At 40.4% G+C, this 15,832-nt stretch overlaps 1 protein-coding gene across 8 annotated transcripts in view; it reads left to right on the forward strand.

The window, feature by feature from the left end:
• LOC105426726 (uncharacterized) overlaps positions 1-15,728 on the forward strand; it is a 61,284-nt gene extending 45,556 nt beyond the window's left edge. For all 8 annotated transcript variants that reach the window (XM_089075027.1, XM_089075028.1, XM_089075032.1 and 5 more), the window contains one exon: positions 1,442-15,728. In XM_089075027.1, the coding sequence (XP_088931153.1) occupies positions 1,442-1,572 (131 nt within the window). In that variant the 3' untranslated portion in view covers positions 1,573-15,728. The remainder of the gene's footprint in view (positions 1-1,441) is intronic.
• Positions 15,729-15,832: the final 104 nt, after the last annotated feature.

A 15,832-nucleotide genomic window follows, 5' to 3' on the forward strand; every position in this document is an offset into this window, starting at 1 on the left:
ACCGCGCGAATCTAATTACGTTATCGCATCGAAAGCTCGAACAGAATAGACGAGTTGTTTGGCAGATCGGACTAGAACCTAGTTTATTTACAGCGCTGTTTGACTCCGCCGGAGACTTTTTTATCGCTCTTTTATCGTAAATGAACGCGCGATGGCGATAAGCTTTGTTTTTCTGCTGCTGCAGTTGTTCTACCGTGGCAGTCATTCACTGGCATTGGTGTGAACCCAGAATGGGTATAGGGATAATAATGGCGACAGCTGTGAAAAATTCATGAAACGAACAAACGAAACGACGTCATTTTGCTCACGCTCTCCGTTCGCTCGAGTCTGCGTTTTAAATTTCAAATTTAGTCCTAACCGCGAAGAGCTTCCTTCGCTTTGGAAATTTTGGATTTTCATTCTAGATTAAGGCTCTACCGAACCACAAACACATTTAAAGTTACTTCGAAAAGGAAAAGAATAGAAATTTGATATAATATTCATTTTTTTATTGTCTGCTCGTAGCATTCGAATTTATGTTTTCTAAATATTACAATAATTGATTTATATGTCGGATTTGCAAGTCGCATGCCTTTCTTTTAGATAGCTTTTTGATATAGAATAGGAGTTTCAAGTTAATTAATCATTAAAAAGTACTCATAATGAAATTATAATGCATTAGAGACTTGAACATTTTAAAGCAAATTATTTTGCAATAAATTGATTCCTCCCTTTAGCGTTAGTAGAGAAACCAATATTTTACAGGCATACTTTATGATCGCACAAATTACAATTTGTACGTTGAAACCTAATTAATATTGAAATTTTGCTTTTATCAAATAAACGATGAGTTCACAATCCATTGATCAAACAATCGATTAATCAAACGTCCGGTTAATTGAAACTGAAACTCCTAAATGTTGTTGATCGATGTACTACGACCATCATATATATATATATATATATAGAGTTCGCCGAGATTACTGATTAAAATAACTAACTTGCTCGCATCCCTCCTGGATCTGTTAATGCAAAGCAAGCAAAATACGCATGCATCATCGAAGCGTTTGTATCCTAAATTGACTGTATCCCTGTAAGTTTCCATCTTTATTTATTCTGGAATCGTTTCTTCTCCGTAGTTACTTCTCTGTGTTCGTGCTTATTTCGGTGCTGTGATTTTGCAAACCATTTCCCCGAGCGGTTGATAACGTTTGACACAATTAATTCAATCGTACCATATACGCAGTCACGATAACAAATTATACCTGAAGGGATTGAAGCAACAAGCATGCATTAGCACCTAAGCGACGTGTGCACCGATGATCCTCCCATATTGCATGCGACCTCTATGACCCTACAGCCGTTAAGCGAAGATGAGTAATTAGCTTCTTGACCGCACGCACGGTTTCGAGCGTGTCAAGCGCGTTTCACGAGCATATTCTGTGTGTGTGTGTGTGAGCAGATTCGCTCGGACAGGCGGAGATCTACATCATCGTGGCTCTCCTGATCGGCTTCTTCACCGTGGTGATCGGCTGCTGGCTATCGGACAACTGCTGGTCGCCGGAACCGGAAGGGGTGGTAACCCTCGCATAGCCTAGTGCCGACTTCCGTTCCTCCAGGCGATAACAACTACTACGACGCCCCTCCTACAGGATTCTTCAGGACCTTGGCCGCTATTCGGATCATCGGCGTGACAACGCACCCGGCAATCATCGACCGTTGCTCGACATTAACGACAATGACACGCTGCTGCGCGTATGAGCGCCAGGCGACCTCATGCGGGACCTTTCCCATCGAAGAGGTATTCGCTCGATCGCGAAACAATCCCCTTCGCAAGTTCCTATTTCGCAAGAGAGAGATGAGCTTTCGAGCAGGATGGTCGATTCTTTGAGCGCGAAAAGAGACGTCGAAAAGGGAGATGAAATTATAAAGGAACGAACTTTGAAATTTTTCGCTTTCTATCACATATCGATTCTCAAAGAAGCTGTAAGAGTGCGAAATTTGACGCTCGCCACTTCCAAAATGAGTGCGCTGGAATTAAAAACTTACGAAAAGTTACGTTGCGTATATTTTATACAGAAACAGATGACAGTGTGGCTTATTGTATCCAATCGAGATGATCTCTAAGACTGGCTCTGCAACCAGTCAGCTCCTTTCGCGTCGTTATAAAAAGGTGGGAGAGATTTTTTAAATATCAATAAAATGTATGTGTGTACGTACAGCATGTCTTGATTCGAACGCGGTTCTAGTAAGGATACTCTACGTTTTATTACATATATTTAATTGTTAATTTAATGCCTAATTAATCGGGCATTAATTGCGCGTCCAAGCGCATTGTTACGGAGTCCGGAGTACTCGCGATGAATATCAATACTGGGACTATTATCGCTTGTTACGCAATCAAGCGACAGGCTCTCAGACTTGGAAATAATTGATTTCGCTTGCGGCGAGGCGCAGCGTACAGAATTAAGGGAGATCTGTCCGATAATAGATGTCGAAAGAGAGGGATCTTCGAAGTAAAACACTTGAAATCCATTTGCTATTAATACAAAACGCCGCTTATCACGTCGCAAATACACGAATGAAATATCAATATTCTTAATCCATCTTTTACTTCTTTTACGATCGGTAAAGATCTTGCTGGAAATTTAAACATGCGACTCTGAAGATTCCTCCTCGATTTACCTCGCGGACTCGAGAGGCCCGCCACCGGCGAATCTTCGAAATCGATCGAGTTGTCTTTACGACCGGCAAAATTGCACATTCCAATTTTAGGGGAAAGTTGAAGTTTCGAGAATCCTTCATTCCCCATCTCTCAACGCTCGGATGTTCGGTTCGTGAAATCCGATCCGGACTCCGCCGGGCCCGTATTCACGAGCGAGCGGACGGATTGCGGGAAACGACAGAAGCCGACGAAGTTCTTATTGCGATGATACGCGAAGTTGCCGCATTGGACACGCCGGTGGCCGCAAACTTCGTTGCGGCCGCGCGCAAAGTCCGAAATGGGTCAACAGCCGTGGGTCACTCCCTCGTCCGCCCTCGCAACGTCATTAATGCGCATCGCATCGAGATGAGAGAACGAGGAGAGATGCCGATTCTCGGCTACAGCCGCGGATAACGTGACTTCGATCACATGTCTTAATCATCGTGTTGCACGTTTATGACGTCGAGCCCGTCGGGGAACAACTCCGATGCTGTAGTTAACTCCCGATGAACTCCCTGGATGATTCTCGCTCCCGGTATCTTCTCGAATTTCGAGAAGACCACTCTGTATTAATTTTGCCATCAATTTCCCATCAGTCATTAATTGCTCGGTCCGTTGTTTCGTTATCTAACATATCGTATCGTTAGCAGACTGTTTTTTTCCTTTCTTTCCGCGCATCGGTGAAATTTGATGAGTTCCCCGTGTAATCCAGTATTCGAGCTTTATTGCTTTTAATTGAAAGCGCAGCGATAATTGAAATATATTGAGAGTAGTCGATATATTTTCTCTAGTTGCTAATCCGACATACACGGTTCTAGCAATCGTCAGAAAAATTTATATATCGTAGATTGCTCGAAACACTATTATTTGAGATTAAATTGATTATCCTTAATTTAAATATTCAATTTTTTTATAACAATTTATCTCATCTGAGATTACGATTATTCGCGTATCATATCGGATTTACTGTAGGATTAATTTACGTTATTTTGTTATTTCGTTAGAGAAGCGACCAACATATCCTAGGTGTACGTTGGTTATACATTTAACTGAACTATAGGATTGTTAATTACCGCTCTATAGAACCGTAGGATCGAGTATTGACTTGACGACATCGGGGATGGCTCGATACGATTAACTGAGAATGTCAGGACTGTCGTATTGGTTTTACTTTACAGCACGACTTATAGCGCGCATTGTACGGCAAACACACTAGAACTTGTTTGCACGATCTATACCGCTGGATTAATGAAATCGAGTAAATGAAACGCAGTTGACAGCTTCTGTTTGATACTAACTAGCACCAACGCAAACGGTGTTTTCTCGTTTTAAAGCTCGGTATATTTTTAATAAATCGCACTGTCTCTCTTTATTATCTTATTAGATTTTTAATTCCAATTTTAATTTAACTTTTAATGCGATTTTGAAAACATTCGTCGCGCAAGCTAATACTTTTTCTGCTTATTAATTAGTACCATGGTTTTAATTTAATGAGTAATTTCCTTAAGGTTTTTTTTTTTTTTTTAAATAATGCTGTTATCTTGGGGACTTTCCTACTTTAATAATAAATTAATAATGCATCTGGAATGCATAAATGCACATATTCCACACTTGATTATGGCTCTTGATTATGGCTCTCAATGGGATCACAGGAACGGTAATAATATGTGTCCGGGGAAAGCCTGCATTTGTGCAGAAAGCAGGAATCCTGTTTGCAAGATACCCGTATGATCGTGATTTCTGCCACACGGTTCTACTAACCAGTATGTCGATGAAATCCGGTTAGTGAAAAAAAATGGAATACGGACGATAGGTTCAGGTGTGAATATCTCTAACGGTAAGCCACTCAATTCAGAATCCAAATCTTTATGCTGTAAATGTCAGACAAATGGAAAAATGGATTACGCGAATAAGAGTAATAGGCAGAATTCGATTTAGACTTACAAGTCTGAAGTGAAAATTAGAGGAAATTGCATTTGAAATGAAAGAAGCACGCTTTGTGATATTTCTTTATTCAAACAGACAATTCTAACTGAAATATTTAAAATCGCTGTAATATCTAATCGCTGTAATGACTCTGTCTTTTTATATGCCGCAACTTAATTAATTTTTTTTATCAGAGTCGAGCAAATAGAAAGAATTATCAAAATCTATTAGGAATCGATTAAGTGCTACGTGCTATTTTCGTTTGAAGATGTCAAAAGATGAGACCGTGGAACTTTTTAAAGAAGATCAATATTCCAAGTTCACCGAAACTACACGTAAATCTGCTCGAATCGTTTGATCGGAAATAACGCTGGATTTTGAAATATTTTATACAATAGGTGATTAAATACCGCGACTGTTATTTATTGACGTATCGCAACGTGCTAATATCGCGCTTTCGGCCCGACTGAAAAATTGGAAAAATTCCGCGACGTCACGTAGATTTGATGCACTCTGCGGGCATCTGCGAGTGCATGCGCGTGACGTAAAACGCGAAACAACGGACAAGATGCAGATATCTACGTGCGATGCACGACAGTCGCAGACAGCACGATACATCATGCCGCTCGAAAGGGGACGTGATCGCTGTCGAATCAACCATCCCGCTTTTTTCACCTCCTTTTTCTCCCGCCCCCGCATATTGTCCCCGTGCGGGACGAGGGGACAGCATTGACAGACTAATTAACCCGGAAGCCTCTCCACGGCTTCCTCTGCGCCGCGTTTATTTTATCTGTCGTTCGAGAGCCCGCGAGCGCGTACACACGCACGTTTGATCGATTAATTGAATTTTGATGCGCTCCGACGGGCGGCTGATGATCTCAAAGGGCAAAAAATTACGTTCCCGGTGGAAATTTCATTTAAAACGCAGACGACAGTGGCATCAATCCTTTGAAGAGGGGCATATGCAACGTGCATTCTTCTTTGACGTCGAGTTAATATTCGAAACAAATTATGAAAATGTCATGATAATAATTCTTTCAATTTTTTTTGAGAGAAAATCCATTACTCTCGTTAATCTCACTTATCTTTATTTTATTCAAAGTCGCTTGCTTTGCCGTGTGGCGATGTAATTCAATTTTCGTGCTCTTGTGACAAGCCACGTCAGTATTCTTACATTATCCGAGCTACTCAGCCGTGCTCCTCGCGGAAAGATCAATATCTTCATCCGAGGAATCTCTTTTTTAAATTTACATATGTAAAAGAACGCATATTACACGATTCGAGTACACATTTCGATTTGAGCTTGACGTTTTCGATTCGCTCCTCCGATTCGCGCGGAGATCGTGCACGCGGCGCGGAATATCCCGGCGGTATTCGAAAGAGCCGAACAATCGGGACTCCTCCGTCGATGAAGATCCCAGTGGCGTTCCCGGGTGGCAGGCGACGTGAATTATGGCGGCCGGTACCGGACGTTCCCGGGCGACGATTGTCGCCGTGGCCGCGCGAGGGTGAGAATGCAACGCGCGTAACGTTGCTGGCACGAGCCACCCGCGAGCTACGTAAATCACCACGGACAGCGGTTTCGCTGGTACTCCCTCGTGTACTCGCGCGCGTACGCTCGTCGAATACACTCGCCGAATACTCTCGGACAATGCGCGTCCCGTCGCGGCCTCCGATGTCTCGAGCAGATAGCCCGGGTCCGGGAGTCTTCCCCGAAAACGTGACCGCAACGCGCGATCGCTCATTCCGCCTGACGTTCATAATCCCCCGCGCGAATCCGGAGCCCATTATCTTCCCCCGTCGGGGAGTAAACATAATACATTTTTGCCTTGCCCCTCGGAAAATGTGATGAAAACGCCGGCTTCCAGCGAGCAGATCGCCGACACGTGGAAACGATCAGACGAATATGTGAGGTGACTGTTCGGAAGAGTCACGTGTGTAATTATATCAGGACGTTACATTTCCGTGCGAATAAATTTTGAAAATAAAAAAATGTCTAAAATAAATTTTGGACGCTTTTTAAATTTATATTGATAATTTATATTTGATAGATTTATGTATGATAAATATAAATTTATTTCTGGACAATGTAAGTCTAACGATAAATATAAGTTTTTATTTTGAAATTTGAAATGTAGATTTTCAATTTCTAAATTTGTTAGGAGGTATTCAAATGTATCAGTAAGATTCTAAGTTAAGAGTACTTTACTTGAATGAAGAATAAATTTATTATCTATTTGCATTTGTAAAGCTTAGCTCGGTGCAAGAGTTTCATTTTGAATTTTGCAAAAGTAAAAACGATTATAAATTCTATACACTTGCAAATTCGGTCTTATTATTTCAATTACTTATTATGGAGATGAGATAGAATATACCGTAAAAACCAAGGTGCTCGAAAATACAATTCAAAAGAAAAATAATTATTAATAAAGTGAAGTTTGGAAATCGAATGATCGAGCGATGTGAGAGTGATTTTACGAAAGTAACGGAAGGGTCTTGGAATATATCGGATCTATATTATTTTGTAATGCGTAGATACATCTTCGTTATTTTGTGGTTCACGTTGAATTTACTTTAAAAGCTTGCGAGATGGGGTGCACGAGAGCAAGGGGATATGATGAATTGGGGATACCAATTGCCGGGCTCGATTACCGTCTATACGTAACTTCGTTGATTTATCGATAAGGGAGGCAATCTCTCGACGTTTATTATTATAAATTATTATTCCCGTACGTATCCGAGAGAATTACGCATATTTATCGTAACTTCCCCTTCGCTTTCAATAGATTCGACCCGAGCAGGAATGGAGTATAAAAAACTTAATAAGCGAGGTAAAATTTCTTGTAGAGATGTAGGTCACTTCGGTCCACGATTGAGATCTTTCGATTTGTCGAGCAATACCAAAACGACTGTCTGCGACGCGCGCTCGCACAGTTGCAATGCTTTCAAATTCTGCACACAAAAGGAAATAATAACTACACGGAGACTGACAGCCGCACGAGTGCCGCGATTCGAATCGTAGTTTGATTAGTGGTGCAATGCTGACGGGAGACTTTGTAACGTCACCAATTATAGTAAGGTGCGATCCAATTTCACCTATATCTCTCTTACGCTTTATTTCTTCACGGATCTACGTAATGTAATACAAATAATACAATACAAACAAAAATGACTAATCGAGCAACAAAAGCATCGAATAAGATAGCCTTGTTCCGCGTAGAAAACTTCTAGAATTGATTGATATTTAGAAACGTAATTTTTACTCTCGATGTCTGAAAGCTCGCTGCTTACTTTTACTATTTATTCTTTTAATAACGAACTTCAAAAATACGCGTAAAAATTATCACCGCAGAAGCAGAAATCAAGTGAAAATCGAATCGAGTTTTCGCAAAATAAGCGCGAACTGGTAACGAAAAAGACTTGCGTTTTTAGACCGCCACGGACCGCACAGACGGGCGGCAAAAACGTTTCTTTTGCGGAAGCAAATGCGCGCCGGAGATAAGAGCGATAAAGGCAAAAGAGGGAACTCTGGATGCAGGTCGACCGCATTCGCGAGTCTCCCGATTAAGTCGAGCAACGACGAACGGCGCTCGCCACGAGCGTTACGTAGTAATTGCGACAAAAACGTTTATCCCGAAAGAAATCGCCAAGCTTGGCGGCGGCGGTCCTTGGAAAAGGGGTGGAAAAAGAAATTCCTCGTCCGGAGGGAGTTTGTCGTTTGTTAGCTGCCTGGTCCGGAAGTTTTCCTCGCGCTCTCAACGAGCGGATCTTTTTTTTTTTACGAGCGCGCAGTTTCTCTCTGCGAGTCTCGCCCTTAATTTCGATCGTCGAAACGACGACGACGACGACGACGACGCGAGGCCGGAATTTCGCCGCTGCAAAGCGGCGAGAATTGATTCGCGAAGTGTGCTCGTGGAAATCAATGTAACGTAAAGGAGCACCTCGGATCTTATATATATCCGATTGCGAAGAACCGAAGAACGCCTATGCTCGTCACTAGCGAACTTCCTCCTTCGGCACTTTGCCCGTGCGGAAACGTACGTATTCGCGTCTCAGGACTATCTATTTGCACGGTTAAAAACCCACTCCTCGCAAGATATTAATACGAATAAGCCGCTTATGATCTAGCGACTGGTGTAAGTCCGGTTATATCGAACGTTTCCGTCAGATACGGATATTAACCGAGAAGCCGTTTTCAATAAGATTTTAGAAGTTGGATTTACAGCTTCAGGATGAACTTTCCAGATGAAAAGCAAATACGTAGAACGTGTCTATATTGTGTACGAAATACTCGGGATCAAAAAGTAAGAGACGCAAGCGACATTCTGTAACAACTTTTGGTACTTCATGTAGTACGTAGTGATTTCGAGTTTATATATATATATATATATAAAACTATTTTTACGCGAGGCGTATAACCGTGCAAATCGAGATTTATTTAGCGCGATCTCTCGCTGATTTACGCCGATGTGTTCGCGGTAAGGGGAAAAGAGAAGTTAAAGTCACGCAAGCTTTCGTAGCGGCACGCTTGAATTTTTCAGATATAAAAGATATCGCTCGTAGTGAAAATTTCCGCATGCCTGTAAGTCGCACGATCGCAAACGCGCGCAATTACTAGCCGCGAACCGAGTCTCTTTCATCGCGCACTGCGCTCGTTTATACGAGGATCGTTTTCTAGATACAGCTTTTGTGGCACGGAAACAATCGTAACAAACGATTCAGCCTCGAGTCTCATGCGTAACGCGGAAAGAGATAAGATTAGTTCCAGATAAGAGCAGTTCCATGCTCGAACAGCCCCATAGGTACGTTTGCGACACGCGTATTCGAATGCACGCGATTCGATTCACACGACGAGTTCTTAATTTAAACCATCGCTCTTCGAAGGACATTTCTGAAATTATCTAAAAGAATCATCATTTTCCCAAACTTAGACATTAGAATGATTCTGTTGCTTCGTTATCTTAAATGAAATAATTACGTAATTCCGAAAGCTTTTGTCGTCATCTTGCTCACTTGATGATAAATGGATGCTCGACAGCCTCCCCCCTCCCCCCCTCCCGTGTCGAGAGATGAAAGGGAGATGCGCGATACAAGAGGGGTTAGATATCATTAGGGAGAGTAGACATCTAGTAGACGCATTGCGCACGTATCACTCATACGTATACACATTCCGAGGGGCGTTTTTTTTTTTCACGACTTCGAACGACGCTTCGGTCTACGCTTTCGCCCTCATCCACCTTGTAACAAGTTCAGTAAGTAAGTACGCCGGGCCACAATTTAGAAATGTCAGACTCGCGCGAAGGAAGGTAAATCCAGGTGAGAGGCTCCGGAATACTGAGCATCTCAGACAGTGAGATAGTAGCGAACTTCTCGCCCCCGTTGGGAGTGCCAAAAGCTGTGTTTCTCGATCGCATCTTGTGATACCGCGCGCTTAAACCGCGGTTTCTGACCCCCCCTTCTCTCTCTATCCCTAAGGCTAGATTTTAAGAGAATTGCGCGAGACGTGAAGGAGAGCATCATCTTGCCTTACACGTGTCACAACAACGTTGAGACGACGATGCTTTTCATTTGCGAATATATATCATAGTCTCACTTTGTCGGCTCTCTCTAATACATCTGACTTTCTACATATCGGATTTGATATGCAATTGTAAGCTTGATAATTGTTATTATATTTATTTTGCTTTGACAGCATTTGCATGTTTTAAAATTATTTGCGTTTGCTGGTTGCTGAGCCTGTTGATTATTTCATCTTCTTAATGTATAAATAATTTTAATTTTCACTGATATGGTAAACAACATTCAAGCATGAGCGTTGACAAGAAAAAAATATGTGATTTTTGTTTTAAAAATCTTATTTTGTGATACTAATGCAGATTTTTTAGTAATCAAAATTTTTTATATTTTGAAACGTAGAATTTTATGAAAGATTATATTAAAGAAAAATAACGTTATTATATTAATGTGTCTTGATAACATGATGAATGAACCATATTTACGAACTTTTATAAAAACTTATATTATATGTTATGAATGTATTTCACGGAATATGGTAGTTTGCCTTTGCAATTTATTAAAGCGATTTATTAAAGCTCGCAATATCATCTCCTGTGAAATTCATTTATTTTTCAATTCCTCTAACACAGGCTTTATTTGATATTTTGCGCAAATCCACGCAGAAATATCGCGTAAAGGTTAAATGTCGTTTCGTTCATTTTGTGTCCTCCGATCGCGATTTGTTGTATCAATAGGAGCGATAAATTAATTTGACGCACGGAACCGTGTAAATAATCGACGCACGATTAATATTTGCGACGCGTTTGCACTTCGGCATCCATTTCAATGGTCGGCGCTCACGTCGGCGCGCGACGCGCGTCACATTTTTGCGAACGACGGCGGTCGCTCGACGTCGTGGGCGTCGTGACGTCATTATCCCTCGGAAAGTAATTGCTGTTCATTAATGACGTCCTGTGCGCCGCCCCGACGACAAAGGCGTCGCTCGCCTCGGACGACGGTGATCCGGCGACGTAAGGAGGACGAAGCCGACCGATTATATATACTGTAGGTCGTTTTTCTGGAAATTAGATAGGCGTAATTAATGAACTTCCGCCGATTTTCTGGCACGAATTAAGGTGCGACGAATTCATTTCAAGCGGGAACAACGAGCGCTATCGACGGCGACACTCGCCGAAAAAATACGACTCGCTTTTTTTTGGGTGTCATCCATCTGCGGGAATCAGAAAATCGATGCTTCTCACGAACTCACTTTCTCACCTTTATCCGAATTAGCCGAGTTAACGACGATAAAAATAATCCGTAATGTAAATTGCAATAACGACACGCATTTTATTTTGGAATATCGAGTCGTACGAATAAACCGTTAATAAACCGCACGGAGGCATCGACGAACGATTCCTTTTTTGTCAGTGGAAAATTCTGAACTGACTGTCGGATAATTGATACATCCGATTTGGATATTAAGATAAAATATCCGAGCGCCTATATTTGTGTGATTTATTACCCGGCTCAATAAGAGTCTCTTATTGTTGTGCAATTCTCCCGAATCGAAAAATACCCATAATGCGATTAATGTATCGGATTATACCCCTCCTTCGTGTGATTTATGCATTTCACGGTGATACGATTAAAAGTTTTGCGGATACAACTAGGAAAGGATTACAGGCCCACCGCCCGGAATTAATATCGATTTTCGATTCCCGGCTATCATCCATTTGCGATCGCGACGAGAGATCGATGTTATTCTAGATTTCATGCCGGTCGTGTGCGAAACGCGACGCACGCGGCATCGTATATATTAATAAAAGGTGATAATAACGTACTAAACTAAGTGGACCAACGTCTCAAAGCCACATATGGAAATTCTAAAAAGGGTCGTAGCATAGGGAGACCCGCTTGAAAGTGTGTTATAAGTGCATCGCGTTAATCAATCGGCCGATCGATCGCCCTTTGATGATCCCTTTTGCGAAAAGCCACTTACACGATTGGAGCGATGATTGTCGAGGTAAAGGATTTGCTTCAGTGTCCACTGTCACATCGAACACATTTACGAAAATTGAATTGGCAAATGTTAAGGTATGAAAAACGGAAGTGTATATATGTGACAAGAATAAGATGTTGTCCGAAGACAACGTAAAATAAAAGATTTTATTGAAATTTATCGAACGTTAACAAAGTAGATAAACAAGAGCTAAAATTATTGATATAAAATTATTGATTAAATGTTTATTAATTTTATTAGCACATGTTTAAGGATTCTAAATTTTAGATATGAAGAAAGAATGCATGTTTGTGCTAAATTTACAAAATAGAAACTATAAATCTATCGCGTATAAAAAAAATATCGAAAATTTTGAATATTAATATAAAATTATATATTATATATGTATATCATTTGCTTATTTTTATTGTTTTATCACCGAACAATTGGCATTGTATTGTTTGAAATTATATTTAATAATAAATTTGGATATATCATGTTATATAGCGCGTGTGCGCATTTTTATATATATATAACGTACGTATTATTAATTATTCCAACACAGTTGTCGAGATTTGCAAGACGACATTGCATTTTTCGCTTCAATCGGAGAAATATATTACCGGTGCTATATTCAAGTATATATATGAGTGTCATGACTCGCAAATCTCTCTACGTTGTAATAAAGATTAATGCACTCAAGCGCGAAATGCGTTGCGATCGGACAGGCCGATAGGTTAATCGTTAATAGATGTAGATAGGAAATATGGATATCAGCTTGAGCTACATAACACGTACCACTGTCTAAAAAAAAAAAAAAAATGTAACGTACGAAATATTTCCATAAATCATATACATATATATTATATATATATTATACGCGTATTTATATATACACGAGGCACTGCAACTTCTTTTTCTAGTACGGTTAAAACTACCATTTTTATTCTCATGAGACGCTACCTTTTTTATATTTTTACTAAAGTACGAAACGATGCGTGGTGTGTACACAGTGACGTATAAACGCATCGCGTAGACATTTCGATTAGAAAATTACATTCGGGACACACTAGATTGAACGCATTACTGTAAAAGGAGTAGTCACAGGTCTGGCCGGATTTCGTTCTTAAATTCTTTCCGTAACGCCGAAAACTAGGATGTGCATCATGCGGTCGTTTTTTATATTGCTTGCTTGCTCTTCGTGTATAATAGTGTATTATCAGCTGATTAAGCCACACGCTGTCATTCCGTTTTTCGAAGATACTCAGCCGTACAAACGAATAATGTATTCCCGTCGACGAGTATTATCGGCGGTGTGTAAACTCTTAAGCGGTTTAATTTAAAAACCGATACACCGCTTGTTTTGAAGGCGAAAAACATAATGGATACACCGGAAATTGTATACGATGCAATTCGGACGATATTCTGCGGCGATTGTGTACAGGATAACGCAGCGAGCAATTGAAACGAAATGTTGGGAAAATAAAATTTACATTCTACAATGAAACGAAATTCATTTCATTTCATTTTTCTATGTTCTGCGAAAACAGAATGAAATATTCGAATTTCATGTGAAGGCAATATTTAGCGAAATCAGCCGAATAAATGGTTCTCTGACAAAAGGATAATTGAATATGAAGAACCGCATTTGTCCCTTTGAAAAAAATTTACATATATATATATATATATGTGTGTGTATAAAACCATCCTACACAGCCGCATTCCCCATATAAAAGTCCCATTATTCTGGTCGTAATAATTAATCTCTCGAGCACACGTAAAGGTGCCTTTAAGTTCCGCGTTTCACACGTTGGCTTGGTTCACTTTTGTCTCCGCCTCTTAGAATATTAATGGCTCTTCCCAGGGACAAAGACACGGACGACGATACGGCGAACTTTTAAAGCGATCCTAACTTCTCTCAAATGAGCAATGCGCCTTTGCGTCCGTTTTTTTTTATCTTTTTTTATCTTTTGCGATTATATGGATGTATTTCTTCGTTAAAATGATCACCGAACGAGTACGTTGTACGTTGTAGAGTGAATGTATGACACGGCGATGTATTCACGCTCTGCATCCGAAAGCCAGTCGTCGCGTGCAGACCATGTGGAATAATCATGACGAATGACTTTCTATCAATGTTAGCGGATAATGATTTTCCAGATAAGATCAATGCTGCCGTTGATTAACTCCCAATCGCAGCCGCGCGGGGAAAATAATGATCGTTTGCTTTTCATCGATATTTTAACTTTTAAGTCGAGACACATATTTGTGGATCTATATAACGCAGCTCAAGTTACTTCTTAAAACGTAGATAAATTATTTAAAGATCGATTTATTTACAACACAACGTATTAATTCTTTGCCGTTTCTGTCGGCTGATGTCTCTCTCTTTTATATAAGTCGAGTGTATGAGTCTTTCGTTTCGACATACGATTGCCGATGTGCGTGCGATTATTCGTCGATTACAACGTCCATCTTTTTCGTTCACTCAGACAGCTATAGCAGATGGTGTAAATATATTACATATTATATATATACATATATTTTAGTGTGCGTGTGCCTACGTCGTGTTATAGTTTGATACTGTTGTATATACGCGAACTGTACCTCGAGTTATTGTAAAATATTTTAACTGTCAATTACATGGAGTTTTACGATATACACAAAACTTCAAGCCAGCGTAAAATTACATATTGTAGGCATATATACATATAGGTACATATACACGCGTATGTGTGAGTACGTAAGTACGCGTATAGTCGGTATATTATAAATGTGAAATGATGGCCTGTGCATAATTCTAAATTAGATACGTTCGAAATAATACCCATAGGCCCAGCACATGTGTAATTGGCGAGGAGAGAGAGAGAGAGAGAGAGAGAGAGAGAGAGAGAGAGAGAGAGAGAGAGAGAGAGAGAGAGAGAGAGAACTTGTAACTTGAGCCTAATAGGGAAAGAGTATCGAGACGGGTAAAATACTGTCATTTGCTAATTAATCATAGAGTATACTCGTGGAGATCATATCTAGAATGCTAGTTCCGCTGGGTCTATTCTGTACTTTGGATCCTTTCCGCCTTGAAACGCGTATATATCACAAGGTATTGTAAGTACAAATTGTACTGTACACGAATATTTCTTGGTCTTAGTATTCAATTGCTTCCTTTAGAATAAAATGTTTTTGGTGGGGGAAAGGGAAGATTTGAATAAAGAGAGGGATTAGATGTATGTGCATGTGTCAATAAAGATTCTGCATTCGATACAAAATCCATTATAGTCAGGTACTTACCGTCGCGCAAGAAAGTATTCCTTACGAATCCATCTCCAGCTTGTCTCCTTAAAAGTTTCGCAGACAGAGAGAGAGAGAGGGAGAGAGAGAGAGAGAGAGAGAGAGAGAGAGAGAGAGAGAGAGAGAGAGAGAGAGAGAGAGAGAGAGAGAGAGAGAGAGCGAGAGAGAGAGCTGTGCTTAAGGGACTTTACTCTTGCGTTGTAAAAGAGATATTCCGAAATAGTATTTTACTTGTTGACGATTATACGTATGTGTAACCATTCGCCGTAACTCAAATATAGAGTTGAACGATATTAAACGGATTATTAAATCAAATGGTGATTACGATGTTTCAAACGACGTTGTTGTCTTATTACTACGCTTTTATCCTTTTGAAGTTACAGCTTCAAGTGTCCCCTTATTTTCGATCATCGGATGAGGTAAGTTTTCGAGTATCTTTA

This window comes from Pogonomyrmex barbatus, unplaced genomic scaffold (genome assembly GCF_055798465.1).
Source record: "Pogonomyrmex barbatus isolate J1 unplaced genomic scaffold, ASM5579846v1 scaffold18, whole genome shotgun sequence".
NCBI lineage: Eukaryota > Metazoa > Arthropoda > Insecta > Hymenoptera > Formicidae > Pogonomyrmex > Pogonomyrmex barbatus.